This window comes from Eutrigla gurnardus, assembly GCF_963514095.1.
Source record: "Eutrigla gurnardus genome assembly, chromosome: 11".
NCBI lineage: Eukaryota > Metazoa > Chordata > Actinopteri > Perciformes > Triglidae > Eutrigla > Eutrigla gurnardus.
In genome coordinates this window covers 9,034,793-9,054,179 of record NC_139925.1, presented here as the reverse complement: position 1 = coordinate 9,054,179, position 19,387 = coordinate 9,034,793, and the positions used below count along the sequence as shown (strand labels likewise).

At 41.2% G+C, this 19,387-nt stretch overlaps 2 protein-coding genes across 2 annotated transcripts; one reads left to right on the top strand and one right to left on the bottom strand.

Annotated features, from left to right (window-relative positions):
- The first annotated feature begins 13,600 nt into the window (after positions 1 to 13,600).
- msx3 (muscle segment homeobox 3) lies at positions 13,601 to 15,882 on the top strand. Its single transcript, XM_084021360.1, has 2 exons — positions 13,601 to 13,972; positions 14,408 to 15,882. Exons 1-2 carry the CDS (start codon positions 13,624 to 13,626, stop codon positions 14,809 to 14,811), a joined length of 753 nt encoding a protein of 250 aa, XP_083877486.1. The 5' UTR covers positions 13,601 to 13,623; the 3' UTR covers positions 14,812 to 15,882.
- A 163-nt stretch (positions 15,883 to 16,045) lies between these two features.
- Positions 16,046 to 18,716, bottom strand: znf511 (zinc finger protein 511). The gene is made up of 6 exons (XM_084021274.1): positions 18,426 to 18,716; positions 18,240 to 18,313; positions 17,366 to 17,567; positions 17,077 to 17,201; positions 16,506 to 16,739; positions 16,046 to 16,194 (listed from the first exon to the last, which is right to left on the bottom strand). Exons 1-6 carry the CDS (start codon positions 18,609 to 18,611, stop codon positions 16,122 to 16,124), a joined length of 894 nt encoding a protein of 297 aa, XP_083877400.1. The 5' UTR covers positions 18,612 to 18,716; the 3' UTR covers positions 16,046 to 16,121.
- Between the last annotated feature and the right edge of the window lie 671 nt (positions 18,717 to 19,387).

The following is a 19,387-nucleotide window of genomic DNA, read 5'->3' as shown; positions in this document are numbered from 1 at the left end:
TTTTCATTAAGATTGAGGAGGTTTAAATCCATCCAAGTTTTGAGGTCATTTAAACAGTTCAACAATGGCTGGAATTAATCTCTACTGTTTTACTGCACATGTTTTTGTACCTCATCAGTAAAGCAATGAAAGGCAATATTATGTTTCTTCAAAATGGACCCCAAGGGCAGCATCTGAGATGTGGACACGGCCTAAAGCCTTGTGGTTGCCACAGCTGAAAAATATTCACCTACGTGAACCGAGAAACTGCCGTTTGTCCATTTGAGTGAAATGTCCTTTATGCTCAAACAATGCTCAGGGCGTGATAAAAGCATGATCCAGAGTCAAAGGCAGCAGTCAGATAAAAGCAGCAGTATAGCAGAGCTCCCTGAGTCAACAGTTTAAAGAAGGTCATTAAAAACCCTTCAAAGTGCTGTTTTAGTACCGTAGTGTAATTTAAAAACCAGAATGAAACTTTTGAGCTAAGGTTGCGGATTTACAGATCCAGAAAATACATATCAATATTAATTATATTAATCAATATATATAATCTGAAGTCATATTTCTGGCCACCTGATGGATGCAAGTCAATTATTCATTGTTTTTGGTCATCAACTCCTAAGATAAATCTGTCTCTAGCTGCTAAATCTGAATTTCCACATAGCTGCGTCATCCAAAAGTCTTGATAATAGCCCTTTAACTTTAATAGATACGGAGGACTAAACCATGCTACATGCATTTTCATTTTGTCTAATATCTGAGATTAATTTCGGAAAAGAAGGCATTGAGGATGGAGTACATAAAACAAGACACAAAGAGAATAAACTCCCCTCCTCTGCCTCCTGCTCAAGCCACTGAATGCCTCCTCACTGGAGTCCACTGCAGCCCTGGCTGCCAGCTGGAGTACCCCTAACCTTTAACCTCTGACCCCCAGCGCCACAAAATTCATCACAGAGGTGTCAGCTCAAAGCACTCAGCAGGGAGCACATCCTGTGACAGTGTCATGACGACAGAGAGCAGCGGCAGCGTGTACAGGTGGGAACAGCGAGTACAGGTGTTACACCGCTTTCCCCTCGATATCCACAGTGCGTTGCATCCACGGGATCACCTCTCGGTGTCGGTCACGCTCTGAATGTGTCTGTGTGTGAGTTTGCGTGTCACAGTCCCATCTGTCCTGATGCTCCTGGGCTGAAGAGAGGATCCTGCTGTTCCTTGATGGAAAGCTGCCTGCTACAAAGAGATCCGGTTACAAGAGCGCCGCGCTTTCATCCTTATTAAAGAAACATGTGCTCGCCCTGTGCAGTTATGTCGGCAGATGAAACTTTTTAGTCTCTTCTCTGCTTTTAGTTTTGATCCTCAATACGGAAAGATACGATCTGTTGACATAGCTCTGATCCTTGGAGGCCGATACACTCCTTCAAGATGAGAAATAAGCTCAGTTTATGACAATCTGTAAAGGAAGGTTTGTTTGTATCACAGTGATTCATGCCTCCATCGGTATGTGTTCATGCTTCAAATGGTTTCTTTGTTACACAGTAAAAGGATAATTACAGACTCCATCGTGACAAAGAATGTCAAACCCAGCTAACTGATGCACAAATTAAATTCATTACTTGATCTTTGGGCTTAATCATTTATCTACAACTAATTGGAGCGCTGCTTCCTGGGCTGTCTCGCATGCGGACTTGGCATTTTCCACCATTGAGGGACCAATTTGTCCTAAAATGTTACTTTCTGCACCACACACATAATGTAAAGACAAAACAGGTCGTTTTGATGCTGTTTAATGAGTGTTGATGTTGGTTAAAATGTTTCTATTTTATCCAACAATCTTCAAAAGGAACAGTCAAAAGAAAAAAACTACATAAAAAAGCTTTTAAAAGAAAGAATAACTGCCTAGAAATAATTCTTGTTATTTTATTAGATAACTAAATCTAATTATATTTATTTTAAGATGCAGTATGACGTCTGAATCATCAATCATCAAGCAATGCTATTTTCCAATATTTTATAACTACATACAATCTCTAAAAGCCCCTTTGTTTTTGTTTTTGTGTGCTCAATATGTGATCAGTAGCAGTGTGACAAAATGACAAATTGTAATCGGATTTGAGGAATCCTGTTACTTGTAATGCATCGTTCATCAACTGTAGCTACTATAACACCCTCCATTCATGCCAGATTGTAAAGTTGCTCATTACACATCAGTCAATGCCACGTAAACTATCCTCGGCACAGTCAGAGGATGTGAGTCAGACCTCTGATTCGACACCACTAACAGACTTTCATTTGAGGAGGATGACTGTCCCTAGATGTCTATCTCTGTAGTTTGTAGCGGCCGTGCAGCCGCTGCGCTCCCTGACCTCGCCTCCCAGACCCTGCTTTGTTCCCACGCTGTGGGAAGGTCTGGCTCCAACCTTTTCGAACCATAATTACATACCTGCAGGACGCAGACAACAGGGGAGTAAAGACAGACACAGCATGAAAGGGAAAGGGCTCACCGTCACTGACATGTGATAACTTGCGGCCACTTCCTGTTTCTAATGTCCGTCAAAGGACAGCTCTAAAAATAAGTCTTTTGAATGTGTTGTTTGTTGGTTTTATGTCATAAAAGTAAAATAATGCTCAACGTATAAAATGCACCAGTGTCACATTGTTACATACATTGTGTCTCTAGATAATTGCCGTTGGACATATTTACATAAGGTGGATAAAAACAACTATACTGTACTGATATTTATAGAATATGATTCACTTAATTGTGAAGATTGATATGTAAATTTAAATAAATTATGATATTTTCATTTCTTTAGTCCCTCATGTTATTTATGCACTACCAAATGAAAACCACACATTGTTGAAAGAGATTTCTGGTTTGAAATTTCATCAATCAAATCACTGAGTTCAATTGGCTTTTTGGTGACATAATCAGTGACTCATTGCTCTAATCACTATTTAATTAGATGTTAGACCTCCATTTACAAGCCCTTCTGTAGTTCATTGTGACAACAAGCCATAAGAAAATAATCCACCGGAAAGTCAGCAGTGCCTTTGAGAGGCTTGAGACAAGAGAATTTGTATGTTTGTTGAGCTTTGATTCAAAGCTGTGTTTCACTCGGTGGAAGTCATAAGGTCTGATAGTATGTAACGTTACCGATGTGAATCCTGCTGAATAAAACAAACAGAGCACGCCTGTATTGTACCGTAATTCAAGAATTATTCACATGTCAACAAAGACACACAGAGAGCTTAAACTCAAAAGTCACAGCAATCGTTGCAAATTAAACTAACACAGTAATGATGTGTCACATCCACACGAGCCAACACAAAATGAGTCTCACTAAAGAGGGTTACCATTACATTATTGGTTTACATAGCCCTATGAACTTATCCCTGTGGAAAGACGCTTGCCAGAATGGGATTTGACTAATGTCACTAAATCACTCCCAGCTGGCCCGACTGCAGGAAATGCTTCTTTCTTCTCAAAAACCTCAGAGCAAATAGTACATGAAGCGTGGTGCGTTCATGGGCATGTACGTTCTCAGAACTTATGTTAAAGTGTCTGTCCTGGATTTCATAGTGTTTAATGTCCCTTCAGGACTGCGGTCACAGACTGTCTCTGTCAGTCTGGTCAGCCCTCTCTGCTGCCATGAGAGCCCCTATTCACCACTTAACCTTTCAAAAAGTGGATCGACTAACTGCAGAGGGGGAAACTACTCCTGGTTTAAGAAGGTGTGAGAAACATCAGATCAGCGACTGATTCCACAAGGATGCCAACAACTGCAGTAAGGTCAGACACACAGTGATTGTGGGTATGAAGGGTCTGATAGGCATTTGAGAGTTTGAGCTTCGGTGTCATGCTTGTGAAAGCAGTTTAGAAAAGAGGTAAGCGGCCCCGGGCCAGAAAAAACAGAGTGGAACTGATTAGAGGGTAGAGAGGGAGAAAGAAAAGAGAGGGAAAATGAGAAAGGGACTGATAGCATCTTCTTACGCATCGTAATTATATTAGACTCCATATAGGCTCCATAATCTCTCAGGCGACTGTGTGTTTAAAATTTCATGTGAAATGTAAACAATAACAAAAGATTACACTGCAGACATATTTGTGTATTTCGGAGCATGGGTAGGCATACTATTAAGTCACAGGGATTTTGGTGTTTTACCAGAACTGAATCCTACAAGGATCAGAAGAGACTGTTATCTTTAAGTATTCAGATTTCATGCTGAGATGGGGCGGTCACTTTTTCCAAAAGTCAATCTTGAAAAAAATTCAAACCGAGACATAATTTGTTCTAATTAATTACTGTATCATTTTAAATTGTTGCTGTTACAAACCCGCACTTACTTACAATCCCGCCCACCACAGCCCCATGTGTGTGACCTCAGCGTTTCAACATGTTTGAAGAAGATCTTTTCCCCTGAGGTGAAACCAACATTTCAATCCAGCATTTCCACAGACAGTGCTGGAACTTTTCAGAAACCGAACTACAAACATGGCCACTCTGTTCTCTGCCACGCTATAGAAGTTATACACTACATCCCCATTTAAAGCCTCTTGAAATAACCCACATCTCTAGTCAGTGGTTGCATTATACTTTCCCTCATTCATATCTAAATGCTTGCTTACATGCAACAGATATCAAGAAATTCCCAAAAGAACCTCGCGCATGGAAACTTTAGAGGGAAAAGTCAAAATATTAAATTTTACTTGTTATCCAGCAGCTAATTGTATGTTTAAAGCTATTTTTGTGAGCTCAATTATTCCTACTTTCTGTTTGGAATGATGTTGGAGGCAAAAAAAAAAAAAAAACGAATGAAGGGACATAAATGTGTTCCAATGAAGAAGAAGAGCACAGCAGAGTGTCTGTAGAGATGTTGCCTCTTAACATTTATCTCCCCCAAGCAAATATTTTATAAATCTGGACAGACAGAAGGCATCTGTGAGACCGACGAATATATAGTTTATAAGATATAATTTGTGCCTGGAGAAATGGGTTAAAATAACCATAATAAAAAATGGTATGCTTAATAATGTATTATACTATGCTTAGTGAGATAATAAATAATAATAGTGGATAGCCCCAAGTCATAATTTAGGATGCCAAATTGTATTTCTGATTTTTTGTACCAACAAAGAGAAAGGATAACGCTCTTTTGCTTTCCTTCATCACTCCTCTCTATCCCAACACTTTTAAACCCACTCTCTCCAACTCTTCATATGTCGGTGGAAGCTGTTGCTAATAAAAGATAAAAAGCTATATGAAAAGGAGGTGCGTGCTCTCCTGCCTGCATGGGAAGAGTTTTGCCAGGAAAACTGGAGTTCCAGGGATGGGAGTGGAGGGGGTGGGAAGACAGGAGGTGTGGATAGAAGTGTCACCCCCGTCACCCCAGGACATGGAAAAAAACATTTTGTTTCATCGGGTTTCATAGACGGACCGATTACATCAGAAATGCAGGATGACAGGGCATCTCTGCTCCGCAGTGGCAGAGAATTACAGAGGAGAAAGAACCACGCCTTCAAAAACTTTACTCATCCTCTCCTCTCTTCTCTCATCACCTCTCCTCGACATGGCTATAAGCAACACTAAAGCAGCGCTCCAATAGCTCATCTCCATCTTCTCTGTGTCCAGAAAAGGCGGCCATTGTGTGCCCGTTCCTCTCTCCCCAAGTCAGTTTCCTATTGAGGCTCTGAAAGGGCCTTTGAGGGGCCCTGTTTTGGCTGTGCAGCTCACCTGCAGAGGGGAAACTATGGGTCTATTCTAAAGCGCAGCAGCTGCCAGGGCAGAGAGGCTGGCACCCAGTGGGAGAGAGAATAGTGGCTGCGGAGCCTTTCAATATGAAGCCACTTAGTAACAGAAGGCATGTGCCAAGCCTGCAAAGCCAGAATGAAGAGTCACCCTTTGGAGTTCACTAAAATTGAGAAAATAGCGAGACCCATCTCCACTTTGCTCCATTTTTCCCTTATCCACTGTCATATATGTTGGCTGACCCCGTTTATGGGAAAGGAGAATCTACAGGTAGCAGGACACAGACAAGGAATGGACTGCAAATTATAAAGAGCCTTATAGGCCAGGAGGATGGTAAAATAATACAGAAAAAATAACAAGTAATGTATGAATTCATATTAAACAAATAACAGTTAATAAGGTCAATCTTTTTTTTTGGTTAAGACAGATCAAAAAACAAGAGAGAATCTGTAAATGAGCACACAAAAATGCTGAACACTTCCCTTGACAATGCTTAAGAGTAACCACCGAGCTCCTTGTCGTGCGACAGATCGAGCCATGATACCGCTGTGAGGATCTCAGTGGCTGCAGGCATGTGAAGAAGCCTTTACCACACAAAGCCCCTTTTCTGTCAGCAGGCTAGCTCCCACACTGTCGCTAATTTACGATGCCCTCACAGCAATTTCCACAGTCAGAGAAGTTCAATTGTGTTTTCCAGCTCATTAAGCATCAACACAACAAAGCTTTCATCTTCTCCTTCATCCACTTCATCCCCCTCTTCTCTCCCTCCACCCATCTTCTTTGCTTTATCCGGCTGTCCATTAATCTGCGTCTTAGCGTCCAATATAAAAAAGATTAAGTGTAGAGTAAAATGAGCTTCCTTATTCAAACAATTTTGTCCTTCCCTAGATTTAATTCCGTTTCTTTGTGGCCTCATGTTTTGGTTTGTTTAAAGCACGGCCTCGAGTCTGAAGGTTTTCCTCATACAGGCGCAGGGAGAATTTAATGGTTGTTTATTCAGGGGCCTCCGCTGTGCCCTCCCATCTCTTTCAGAGCTTCATGAGACGACGTGGAATCTATTGTAATCTCAGAAGAATCAACTCAGCATATTTGTTCAGGTTGTCACTGTGCTGAGATCACAGGCGCACACTCACATTCTCACAGAAACCCCATATATATTCTCATTAAACACTATTTTTTACATAACCGTATCTGTATTCACATGTGAGATGAATAAGACAGTTGGAGTACAGCATTCTCCTTAAGTTTAAGAGGTAGCCGTGGGATGTTCTGAGAAATCTGTAGACGAATGCAAAGGGCTATTCCCACCATCTAGACTTCACACAGAAATGCCCCTGAGCAAGTCATGTGACCCTAATTTGTTCCAGTTTCGGCTCCTCTGTGGTCAACGTTATCAGAGCCACTAGTGTAATTATTGGCTGTGATTTATGAACATCAGTGACATGCCTAGAATACATTTTGAAGTTTGTGTGAGTTACAAGAAACACACAAGGAATATGTAACAGAAATATGGACAAATCCTGTCTAAAACTGTGTGATACTGCTCAAAACGAAAGTGACAGTCCTTAAGATTTCAGTGCTGGTCGATTTAGAATTGAGGCAAACCACTGGAATTGTGCTTAGAATTTAGCAGTTTAGAGTTATTGTTGATACATGAGCTTCAATTTAAGCTAGTTGTACCAATTTTGTGTGTGTGTATACAATGGGGGGAAAAAACTGTAATACAGCAGGAATGTCACCACAGACACCAAATTCATACTGCAAATATATAAATATTGCAATACTTTTATCAGTGTCTATAGGCTATTTTGTTACCTCCTTTGGAGACAGGATAGAAACAGACATTTATTTATATGAATATATTTTAGATTTAGAAAACTTAGTATAGAAAGAAGTATAGAAACGAAAGATGACAGCAGGCAGCTTTTGTAAACTTTAGGCAGAGCGAGGCTAGCTGTTTTCCACAGTTTCCAGTGTTTGTGCTAAGCTTAACTAAAAAAGGCTGCTAGCTCCCGGCAAGAAAGCTAATAAGCACATTTCCCAAAATTCATCTTCCACTTTTGTTTTCTTTTTCTTCTTCTTTCTTTGTTTGGCCCACTACATGACACACAGTTCTACATAGTCACAATATCTTTCACAATGTTGGACAGCAAATGAATTCTTAATAATGAACATATGCAAAGTAAAATTTGTACTTTTTCATAGTCATATAATTTCAAAACTCATTAACGTTGGGATCAGCAACTTCAGCAGATATTACACTGAAGTATTCCACTACATTATGCCTGGATACATTGTTACACTTTTTATTATTAGTCTATTTCTCTTTTCGTATCTCAAAGAGTGAAAACATAAAATTAAACAAGCAAGTGTTTTTTTCTTTTGCAACTGAATGCCTCAATGGACCAGTCATCCACCAACAGGTGCTGCTGTTTGCTTTGTCGCAGTTTAAATTGTCACAGCATGTTGCAGTGCAGCTGCCATTACTGGAGTCGTTTCGAAGAAGTCAATTGTAATATTGTTGGGAAATGTTGAACCTAATTTGCAAATTGTCGTTTACGGCTGTCATAAACAGACACAAATCAGTGCATCGTTGTCAGCTTCCAGTGGGCCTACACCAGAATGTGTTCAGAACCGTCTCTTAATGTCCTGTGGTCTGACCTCATTCTGCAATTCATTGAGAGGCAAAGAGGCAAACTGATGCTGTGGCACCACAATTTGTAACATCCAACACTTTAAATCCACAGAATGGACTGGAAACGGGAACTGAAAACCAATAAGAAACAGAATGAGAGTTAAGAAGATACAGTATTAAGTTGTGGTAACATTTTCCAGTCATTCTTCGGTGAACAAAATAGCTACAAATACTGTGGGGCCATACCAGTCCTCCGTGTCCCATTGCAAACCACTGGAATGCTGCTCTTATTACACTTAGGGGCTTGTTCAGTCGTTTACAGTTTAACTTCTCTATATTTCAAGACACTGTATGGGTTAGAGCTGTACCTCCAAGTGTGTGTGTGTGTGTGTGTGTCCTGTGATGTCCCCTGATCCTCCTGCTGTCATCACCCTCATACTCACGACGCCTACGTCTGCTATCATGGCCAGACAATAAAGAGGCTATGATAATTCGACATCCCGAGCCTCTGTTGGTGGGTCTTTCTGTAACATCCTCATTGTCATTATCATCACTGCAGCCTACCATCTGAGCCCCCCCCCCTGCTGTCAGCGCCGCCACTGAGCTCACCCCAACCCCGGACTCTCTCCAGGTCCAGAGAGGGTGTCCGGTTCCCTTTGCCCCCCCTCCGTAGCCAAACCACTACAATACAGCTACAATATCTCTGTGTTCACCTGTTAGCACCTGGCACCACGTACAAGACTCGCTGCCGAGCCGCCGTCGGCCAACCACTCTGCTCGTCTCTGTCAGACGCCATGTGGAACGCGCCTTCCTGTCACCAAACCCAATATCCTGCACACAAAACACACAGAGGCATAATAACGTACTCGCTGCTTGCCTGTCAACGCTTCCCCCCCCCCTGACAGCCGAGTCATGCTAACATATAGAGAATAAATGAAAAGCACTTAACCAATCAACGACCCATCACGTAATTACAAAGGTTTGAAGCATCGTCTGCCACGTGAGTCCCCAGTATCATTCGAAGGAAGGAAATGACTGAGATATCATCCTCACAATGAACGCTTGAAGCAGACAGCCTCAGCTTATACTGGTGCAAAAATTAACATTCATATTAATGGCTGTAGCACACTTGTATTTTGAGTTTCAAGTGCCTAAATTTGTGTCATTCTAGGGTCCAACTATGCAACATTGTTGGGCAACACCATGAGACAATCGAGGAGAGACAGTCTGTATGTATGCCCCGGTATTCCCATTTCTACGATTATTGTGTTTCGTTCCTCTTTATGAAGGCAGGATTTATGTCCTTCAACGGGAACAACTAATTTTTAAAGGCTACACTCTGAGGCTGGGTAGAAAGGTTGCCGTCGCTAAGAGGGGCGAGATGTCATGATGAAATGGGGCTTGAGAGAAAAGTTGAAGCACACAGAAAACATCAGAAAGGTGTGGGGCGAGAGTGTTTCAGACACTGTCCAACCATCGGACAAGCACATCCGTAGAGGGATATTGATGCCTTAAGTGGGTTGGGAAAGTAGGTCTTATCTGTGACCTTTTTGTTCCACAGTCGACAGGTGAGACCCAACCGTGAGCGGGAGAGGCGAGAGTGGCAGCTCACATGACACAATATGCTGACGGTGGGAAAGATGAAACAACTAATCAAGGTTGATGCGTTGCAGTCGCCTTCAAGCTCAGATCAGATAAGGAGAAGCATCACTGGGAAGACCTCGGGCTACCTACTCTTTGGCATGATGGTTGGCATGACTGGGCCTGAGTGAAACTGAGCCGGAGCCAAGTGTCAAGACAAATCAATTATATTTGTAAGCTCGTAATTTTATTAAGTGAGCTCGTATTCTTCACTTTAAATTTCAATAAATAATGTAACACCCATAACAAGCGTGCCAATTTATAATGCGAGGGACTGCGAAACTGGTGCCGTATAAAACCATAATAGAGTGCTTCAGGAATGAGCCCTTAACCCAGAAATTAGTCGGCATTTTTTGCCCTTATAAAAAGTGGTTGCCAACAAGTTGCAAAATGATAGTACAAAATGTGATCAACAACTGCACCATTACAGCCTTTTAACTATTGCATTCATGCGATTATCTTTCTGAACAAACTGTGTAGCATAAACAACTTATTTTCTGCAATTAAATATGACACTTGGAGGATGGATATCAACACTTCAATCTGTCTGTGAGGACAAAGATAATTCTGTGGGAAGGTCTGTGATTTCACATGCACTGACATTTTGACATACCCACGTTGGCAAGTCCACTCAGATACGGGATAATGTTCTGTTGTGCTTCACCGGGCAAGCCTCCCATTTCTTTTAAAGACGATACACTTTCACCACAAAGTTCCCCCGCTGTGTGTTTCATAAATGTTTATCCCACATGACTCCGGCCTCCCTCCCCACGTTTGCTGAGGATAGTTCTACGGCCTGCCAGCTCTCATGAAGGATATATATATATATATATACTAAAGCCTGCTTCAACATGTTTGGAAGGAAACTCTTTTGAAAACCGCAATTACCTCCTTAAACAGTTCTCCACTTTGACAATGCAGCAGGGTTCAGCGAGGTGTGTGTATAAGTGTGTGTGTGTGTGTGTGTGTGTGTGTGTGTGTGTGTGTGTGTGTGTGTACAAGAGACAGACAGACTGGGGTTGCAGTTGTTGACTGACAGTTGAAGCTTCTCAGTTGAAGTTGTGAGGGAAAATAAAATAATAAACTGAAGAACAGTATTTCCCAAGAACCTGTTTACTGTCTTTCATTTCTTTATCTACTTTTTTTTTCTTCTTTGACATTTCAAAATTGGAAAATTAGCTCACCCTAGAGGCTTGGCTTGAGGAAAGGCATGACTGCGATGTCGGTCTGACGCTCCACCACATTTAGTTAAGTGAATATCTCAACTGTTACATCGATTGCCATTTAATGTTGTGCAGACAGTCATACCCAGAAGATGGAACAGATACCAGCGGTGGCCAAATGTTGAATCCTAATGACGTCGGTGACCTTTCGGCTAGCGGCGCCATCGACAGGTCAAAGTTTTCAATCATCTAGTGAAAGCTAACATCCAGGATGAACTGGTATACCATTTTGACCTCAAAAACCATGCTGTTCAAGACAGAGACTCTTTGTTATACAAAACTGTACTGCAGCTACTGCACTATTTTTAGATTTTAATTTCTCAAACCAAAGATACTTATTGTTGACCCTTCTGGCATGTGCATGCTACTCAGAGAGAAGTAGGAAATATAATGTAGTCATTCATTATAAAACAATGGAAGGGAGACAAAGCATAACAGTCAGCCCTACATCCCATTTCAAACAGGAGGAGGGCCAGAGTGGTAATATTCATAGTAAGTAGAGGAGAATGTAATGTTGTCGGCCACTAAATTACAGTCATTGAAAGCTTGTATGGTTACCCGGCGATCTATCACTGTCACACAGAGAGGGAGAGAGGGAGAGGGGGAGAGAGAGCAGACAGGCGCCAGGCGCAGCAGGATCAAAGCAGCAATGTAGGCTACCTCGGGGAGAGAAACAGTTAACTCCATTTAACCAATTGTCCTACAGACAGACAGTCAGTGTGCTGCTGCGGGCCCAACAACAGTTCCCATAAGAGGGAAAAACTCTCACATATTGGGTTTCACTGAAAATGATTTGCCTGCAAAACAAGACCAATTTGGATGGGCCTCTTCAATGGACCTCTGTGACATTAGTTGGGGTTTTACTGTCTCTCAAAGGGATACAGACAATGAACACAATGGGTTGAAATATGGGCAATGCATAGCCATAGATAATTTGATTACAGCCCACAAGACAGAAATTTAAAGTGACAATAACTCTTTAGGGTATAAGAAGTGAATCACATCCTGGATTGCCTTATTGCAGAATGAAACACGGTGATAAACTACTGTATAGCATATTGTCAAACACAACTTTTCAGATGCTTTTCTACAACAAGTAATGGCATTAGGGTTTTGGCAACATAGCTAAAAAAAGGTGAAAAGAGTAAACATTTGGAAATTGAATTGGGTCAGAAACCTTTTTTATAGATTGTTTGGGCTCTTGGCGACAGCGGAAGGAGGAGTAAGGACAACATTTATCAATATATCATCACCGTATAAAGTGTACATGTGCAGTTGCCAATTTGCACTTCCAGAAGATCTATAAAGCAATATTAGCATTAATTTAATCATATTCGTGTCCATCTGATGAATGTAAGTCTAATATTAACTCTCCTTTTAACTCCGTTTTTGGTCTCCACCACCTCCTGAGGGGAAAAAAACGGCTTCTTTATTTGCTAATTGTTCCACTTTGTTCCCCAGCTAGTTGCTAACTAAAGGGCAGGGTGTGTACAGTGGGTTTACTGGGTGTACTGCTTAAGACCAGCTGCTTGTTGCTGGTTAAAACAAAGTTCATGAGAGCGAATCAGAACAGTGAAATTAGGGCCGTAAAAACTAAAACAATGAGTTGAAAGATGCTCAAATGCTCCGTAAAGCTAAGGGGAACTAACTACAAGATTTGCCTTTCATATTCAAATTTGATACTGTGTTAATCTAAACATATTGACTACAGCTTTAAAGTTAGAGTATTTGTTAAAGAGTTTTGGTGAAGGTTACGGTAGGATATGATCCTATTTCATTTGTACTCCACATTGGCCACATTTTCAGTAGAGAAAATAAAATAACAAATATGTCATTTTTTTAATATTATGAATATTAAGCAAAATGTTTCAGGCAATATTCAGAATAAGTTAGCAAATAAGTGTGTGCAATGAAGTTAAAATAAATGCATGCAGTGATGATACAGGGTTGTGGAGGAAGATGGTGCTGATGTAGGAGCTCCACAGCTGGAGAGGGCCAAGGACAGAATTGCTCGTGTGAAGTCAGAGGGGGGTAAAGGTGGGGGGTTGGGAGTATCTTACTTATGGAGACTCATTTCCGAGGCACGCCCCTGTTCGGAGGTTTACATCTGTCAAGGCACCACAGGCGCACGAAATGGACCACAACACTGTCGTTACAAGCCCCTGACCTATCAGAACCTGTTGGAGCCGAGTCACGTGGGAGCATCGACAGGCTGATAGGCAGGCAGAAAGATGAGAGAGGAACTTAACTGAAGAAGAAGCAAGTCCGTGCGTAAAAACGTAAGTTTACCACGCAGATGCGCAGCTTCGGAGGAACCAGGGCGATAACCCGTTTCGTGGACTGAGAACGTGAAAAAGAAAAAAACAGCAACGGAGAGAGCAGCAGGAAAATTGGTTGTATGGCACCTCTGTCGTGCGTAATGAATCCTGCGCAGGGATCACCGCACTCGGCTGCTCCGGGGGAGACCTCGCCAGAGGACCGAGCCGCTGGGGGCACAGGGACCGACGAGCTGGACAGAAGATGTAAAAGCAAAGGTTTCGATCTGCCTTTCAGTGTGGAATCCCTCATATCGGACAGGACGCCGGACAGAAGCGCCCTCTCCCCCGAACCCGGTTCAGGCTGCGTCCGGGCAGAAGAGACCGAGTGTGCGTCACCGAGGGGACTTTATGAGTCCAAACAGGAGGCGGTGGACTTCAGCGACAAGGAGACGAGCGCCTGGTTTCAGGCTCCTTACGCATCACCTTCAAGTGAGTGTAGGATACACTTTCTTTCTTAGTTGAACGATGTTTTTTTATGTTTTTCAACTTTCCAACAGTTTAAAACACACACACACACACACACACACACACACACACACACACACACACACACACACACACACGCACAGTGTGTACTAGTCCAAGTACCTTGCATAGGGAATGTAAAATGATTCGTAGGGCGAATAATAATGGATCTAGAGATTATGGAGATGTATTTCTAATCTTTGACATTTGATTGCGTTGCCTTTAAATGTTGCCAATAAATAACAGCTTCTGTCTTTGCTATTCTGTCTGATATTTCCCTGGTTTGGCGTTACGAGCCATGCATGATGTAGAATTAAAACTGACAAACTCCCTAGAGTTAAGTAATATAGATCACGTGTTCTGTTCCGTTAAGGTGACTTTACGTAAATATACTTTCAGGACTTCCCAACCCGAACTGCAATCTACGGAAACACAAGAACAACAGGAAACCCAGAACTCCCTTCACAACATCCCAGCTGCTTTCTCTGGAGAGGAAGTTCCGTCAGAAACAGTACCTCTCCATCGCAGAGAGAGCGGAGTTCTCCAACTCGCTCAGCCTCACAGAGACCCAGGTCAAGATCTGGTTTCAGAACCGCAGGGCCAAGGCCAAGAGACTGCAGGAGGCCGAGCTGGAGAAGTTCAAGCTGGCCGCGAAGCCGCTGCTGCCGGCCTTCGCCATTCCCTTCCCACTGAGCGCACCCATGGGCGCGCCGTCCCTCTACGGGGCCCTGAACGGACCGCGGCCTGCCTTCCCTGTCCCAGGACTATTTCGTGGACCATATGGGATGTACTACTTGTCTTAACACTCACCAACTTGAACTGCATTGTTGGAAAAGCTGCCTTAAAAAAAAGCCTTAATACAGCGAACAACCAACACAAATATGTACATGAGTCCACTTGTCTGAAATTGTATATTAAATATATGTGAAACATGTAATATTTTTCAATCAAATGTGGTTGAATTTAATTAAACAGTTGCTTATTTCATTCAAAGAACACGCGGAACAGAAACAAGAATGTTCTCTCGATTGGCGTTTAAAATTAATTTTCTGTGAATAATAATTTAATTTACTTATACGGCAATGTTTTGTGCAAAAAATGGCCACGTCTGCGGCGCATTCAGTAAAATATTTGTATCTTTTTTTTTTAATGACGCTGGGCTCATCTTTCCGACTGGGCCTTCGTTTTCAAATGTCACATGTGAGCTTTTCTATTCAGATGTATTCTGTTAATATTTTACTTAACGTGAATGCAAGAGATTACATGACATGCTTATTTAAGTCCTGAAGCTTTCGGTTTCAAGCAATAACTCCTAATTTAGCCCCCCTACAGTCTCAAATTCACTTTTTTAGGATATAAACAGGATATTCAACAAAAAAGTATATCCCCATATATTATTATTATCTGTAATCAATAACGAGACCATTTATGGAACAAACGACATGCAGTGCTCATTAACACCTTTTCATCACTACTGTAATGAAAACTTATGTCCTTAAAATTTGTTTTATAAGTTTCATGTTCAACAAAATGCTTACCTTTGTCTTTTTAACATGGAGCTGTTATATCCACACAGTGACTTTATCACGTTAACTGTGAACCACAAGATCCACGTGAAGATTAAGTGTAATCATATCTAAACCACACAATTTCTTTGTTTCTAACTTCTTAATCATCAATATCATTTTTTTTAACATTACCTCAAAAGGAGAACTTTTTTGCACAAATGTTCAAAGAGCTCTTAAAAGTTGTTTCATCACTAAATGTAAATAAGTCATCTGCTATTTTTCCAGACACTCAAAATGTTAAATAAGGCTGAATGTACAGTGTATTTTATATCTGATGGGTAAAAAGATGTTTTGCAAATTATTAAAATCTATGACAATTCTGAAAGACGTCTAATTTTTTTCTTCCAAAAACCTACATGTTACTTGTCATTTAAAAACTGCCTTGAGCTGCATGTTTGATCACCTGAAAGAATGTCTACGTACATCACTTTTTAAAAAAATCAAAAAACATTTTATTTTAAGTCAAGGACACCGTTTTACGTAAATATATTATTTTACAAGACGAAGTTATTTAGCATAAATGACAGAAAAACAACTGTGGCGTTTCATTTCCTCCTTCCCCGCCGCCCTCTGAAGCCTCGGACGGAGCCGTGACCGAAGCACACGTTTGTGGGGACCCTGAGGGACAAGAACACGGCTGTCGTTTTACACATCTCATATCGTTGAAATAAGAAAGACTGTGGTAAAAATTACAAAATAACTCATACATCTTTTTATAATATTGCATGTACATGACAGAATCAGCCCTTCATACAGTTACATAACCAACCAAACCAAAAACCCTAAACTCAACTACATAATGACAACTTTTACATTAATAATAAAACTTAAAACGTCTCATAAATAGCTGACTTAGTCTCTCTTAGAACAGGGCTAAAACTGCCCAAAGAACATCCAATACTTTTGAGCAGACTAGTTTAAAGACTAACCTGTATGAGTATCGTGGCGTCAGAGGCTCAGCGCTGTGAGCGGCAGCAGAAAGATCGACGTGCTCCTCATGAGACGTCGCAGCTTCTTCACACATGGACTCCATGGATTCTCCCGACTCAGGTTGATCGGACAGCACATCACACATAACCTCACACACGCCCTCAGACTCACACACATCGTCCACTACCTCCATGGCTGTGTCTTTCTGCTGCCGTCTCTTCGTCTGCCCGGTTCTATTGACATTTGAAACACACATACAAGGTTATTAAATGAAAACACTGTATGATGTGAGTGTTTTAAGTAATGTTCAATGGAGAAGTTACATTGGTTTAAATAAAGTAGCAAAGCTAATCTCAAATCTATAACTTGCCCTATTGTGTTATGTTAGCCAGAGAATAGCAAATAGCCAAGTGAAAAAAGAATCATTGCTTCAATTCAAGCATTTAAATTCAGAGGCATATATCGTGTTAACTATAACAAACATGGACTCTCTTACACTGAAACCTTTCACAGAGAAATATTTGTACAGAGGCTTTGCTGCCATCTAGTGGTCAAAATATTCAGTCTTACCCTCTGTCCTTTTTTGTTTTGTCAAATCTGAAGTCTGGAGGATACTTGTGAATTTTTATTAGGTGGTCCTTCCTGTGTTTGCTAGTCCTGAACTTCTGTCCACAGCCTTCCACCAGACACTGATACTGAAAAGTGTGAAGAAGGCACCAGGAAAAACATTACAGACTCTGTATTCATCATCAAAGACTATTTTAAAAGTTTCACTATATTTGCAGCGTTTTGCTTATAGCTTTAAAGTGTGAGAATAAAGATGCCATGGGAAAAGACAAGACCTCTGACACTGACTTACCATGTCTTGCCTCTGGGCCAGGATGGTGAAGAGAGAGTCGTGCCACTCTTGAATGTGAATGTCCAGGAGTCGCCCACTTGGCAGGGAGCGCCGGCAGGAGCAGCACACATGTCTATGAAGGGAGTTGTAGTGGTGCTCGTAGTCCTCCAAAGTGCTGAAGACTGCACTGCAGCCAGAAATGTGGCAGGCGAACTCTGACACACTGAGAAAGACAAGAGGAGGAAGGTGACGACAGCCTGACCCACACAGACATTACAATGGGCTGCGGTAAAAGTGGAAATAATCCTATTAGCTAAGGAATTAATATTTCTGGGGGGTTTGATGGTTTATGTGCCCTCTTTCTGTAGATAACTGGTAAAATATACACTAATAGACTATCCAAATGCTTATTTTAGATTCCCCACAATATTTAATAACCTTATCCATGGAAGAATATAATTTAGACAACACAAATATAAGAATTTCTTTAAAAAGTAGTCCCAATAGAAACATGTGTGATCTAGACAAATCCAAATGTATTATACCCAAAATTATTCAGGTGTGATATGGTCAAATGACATAACATTACCTCAATAGCAACAATGTGATGGTTTCTTGGGGAAAGAAAGGCAATTTTTCAGTGTACAATCCAAAAATACCTCGGAGTTTGTGGTACTTCTTGTGGTACATTATTATTCTTAATGAATAATCTGTTTTGTCACATTTTGTGCACTTACTGTGTTTGTTTTACGTGTCTGTTTTAAAGTAATCCATGTATGTATGTGTGGGAGACAGAGAGCTAGATAAAAATATATTTTTGGCGCGTGTTCCCTGAACGCAGCCCAACTCTGTTAAGCTAACGTTACTACACAAGCTAAAACGTAGTTTTCCATACCTGAGTGTTGGCTTTTCGTCGGCCTCGGAGATGTAGAGGTCTTGCAGGTACATGTGTCTGTGAATGTCCCCATCCTGTAAATAACATTCACGAGTCTAAGGTAAGGTAATGCTATGGCGACCGTTATCCGTGCCTTTTAGGAGAATGAGTAACGGTCAGTGGGTGTTGTCATGCTAACGGTGTTACCTCAAAGAGCTCGTGGTCCTTGTGCAGGTGGATGAGCTGCGGTGTGAATTTGAACGGGTTCCCCTCCTCGTCGTCACTCTGCCTCGGCTGCCGTGTGTTTCCTATCGGGCCGTCGTCGTCATCATCGCAGCATTTTGCTAACAAATGTCCCTCTGACAGGAGTCGGACCAAGTCTGGCTGCAGCATAATTTCCAGGTTATCACACTTTATTCCCACGTTAACCAAGTAGAGAGCCCCAACTGCCGCGAGGAGGTTTTTATGTTTTGGTTGTAGGTGTCGCGGAATGACGACGTCATCTAATGTGGTTTTTTTTTTTTTTTTGGCGGTTGTCAAAAGAAACGGTGCTTTGTCGCCACCAGCTGGACAGACTCAACATCCACAGTATAAACGTGTACGTTACGTTAGCCTGAAATGAGTTATCTGTAGCATACAGATAACTATGGAAGTATATTAAAAAAAAGTTATGACTTAATATTTTTTAAATATTGACGTAGAATCTCAAACTAGTTTCTCAAAATAATGAAAAACCAAATAAAGTGATTATTTTGTGAAGGTTTCTTATTGTTTGAGATACTAAGTCATTAATTTGAGATACAATGTTTTGAGCTAATAAGTCATTATTTTCAGATACCAATTCTTTTTTTTATAAAGTTAATATTTGCAGGACATAATGATAACACGAGCCTTTGTGTGGGTCTGATCGTAGTTTGAGATTTTACCGATAGGTGGCGACAAAAGCCACTAAGGGGCTAAGGGGTGTCTTTAAAAAATATATCTATATATAAATAAGGAGATGCCCATGATTTAGTAACCTACAATTAGTATGTCTAGGAACATCGGTCTACACGCAGCCAACTCCGGTTTACATTAGTCATAGAAATGTCTGTGTGACCCATGATTATTAAATCTGGGGAAACCAACGCGTGAGAGACAGAAACTTTCAAATAGACCTAACAACTTAA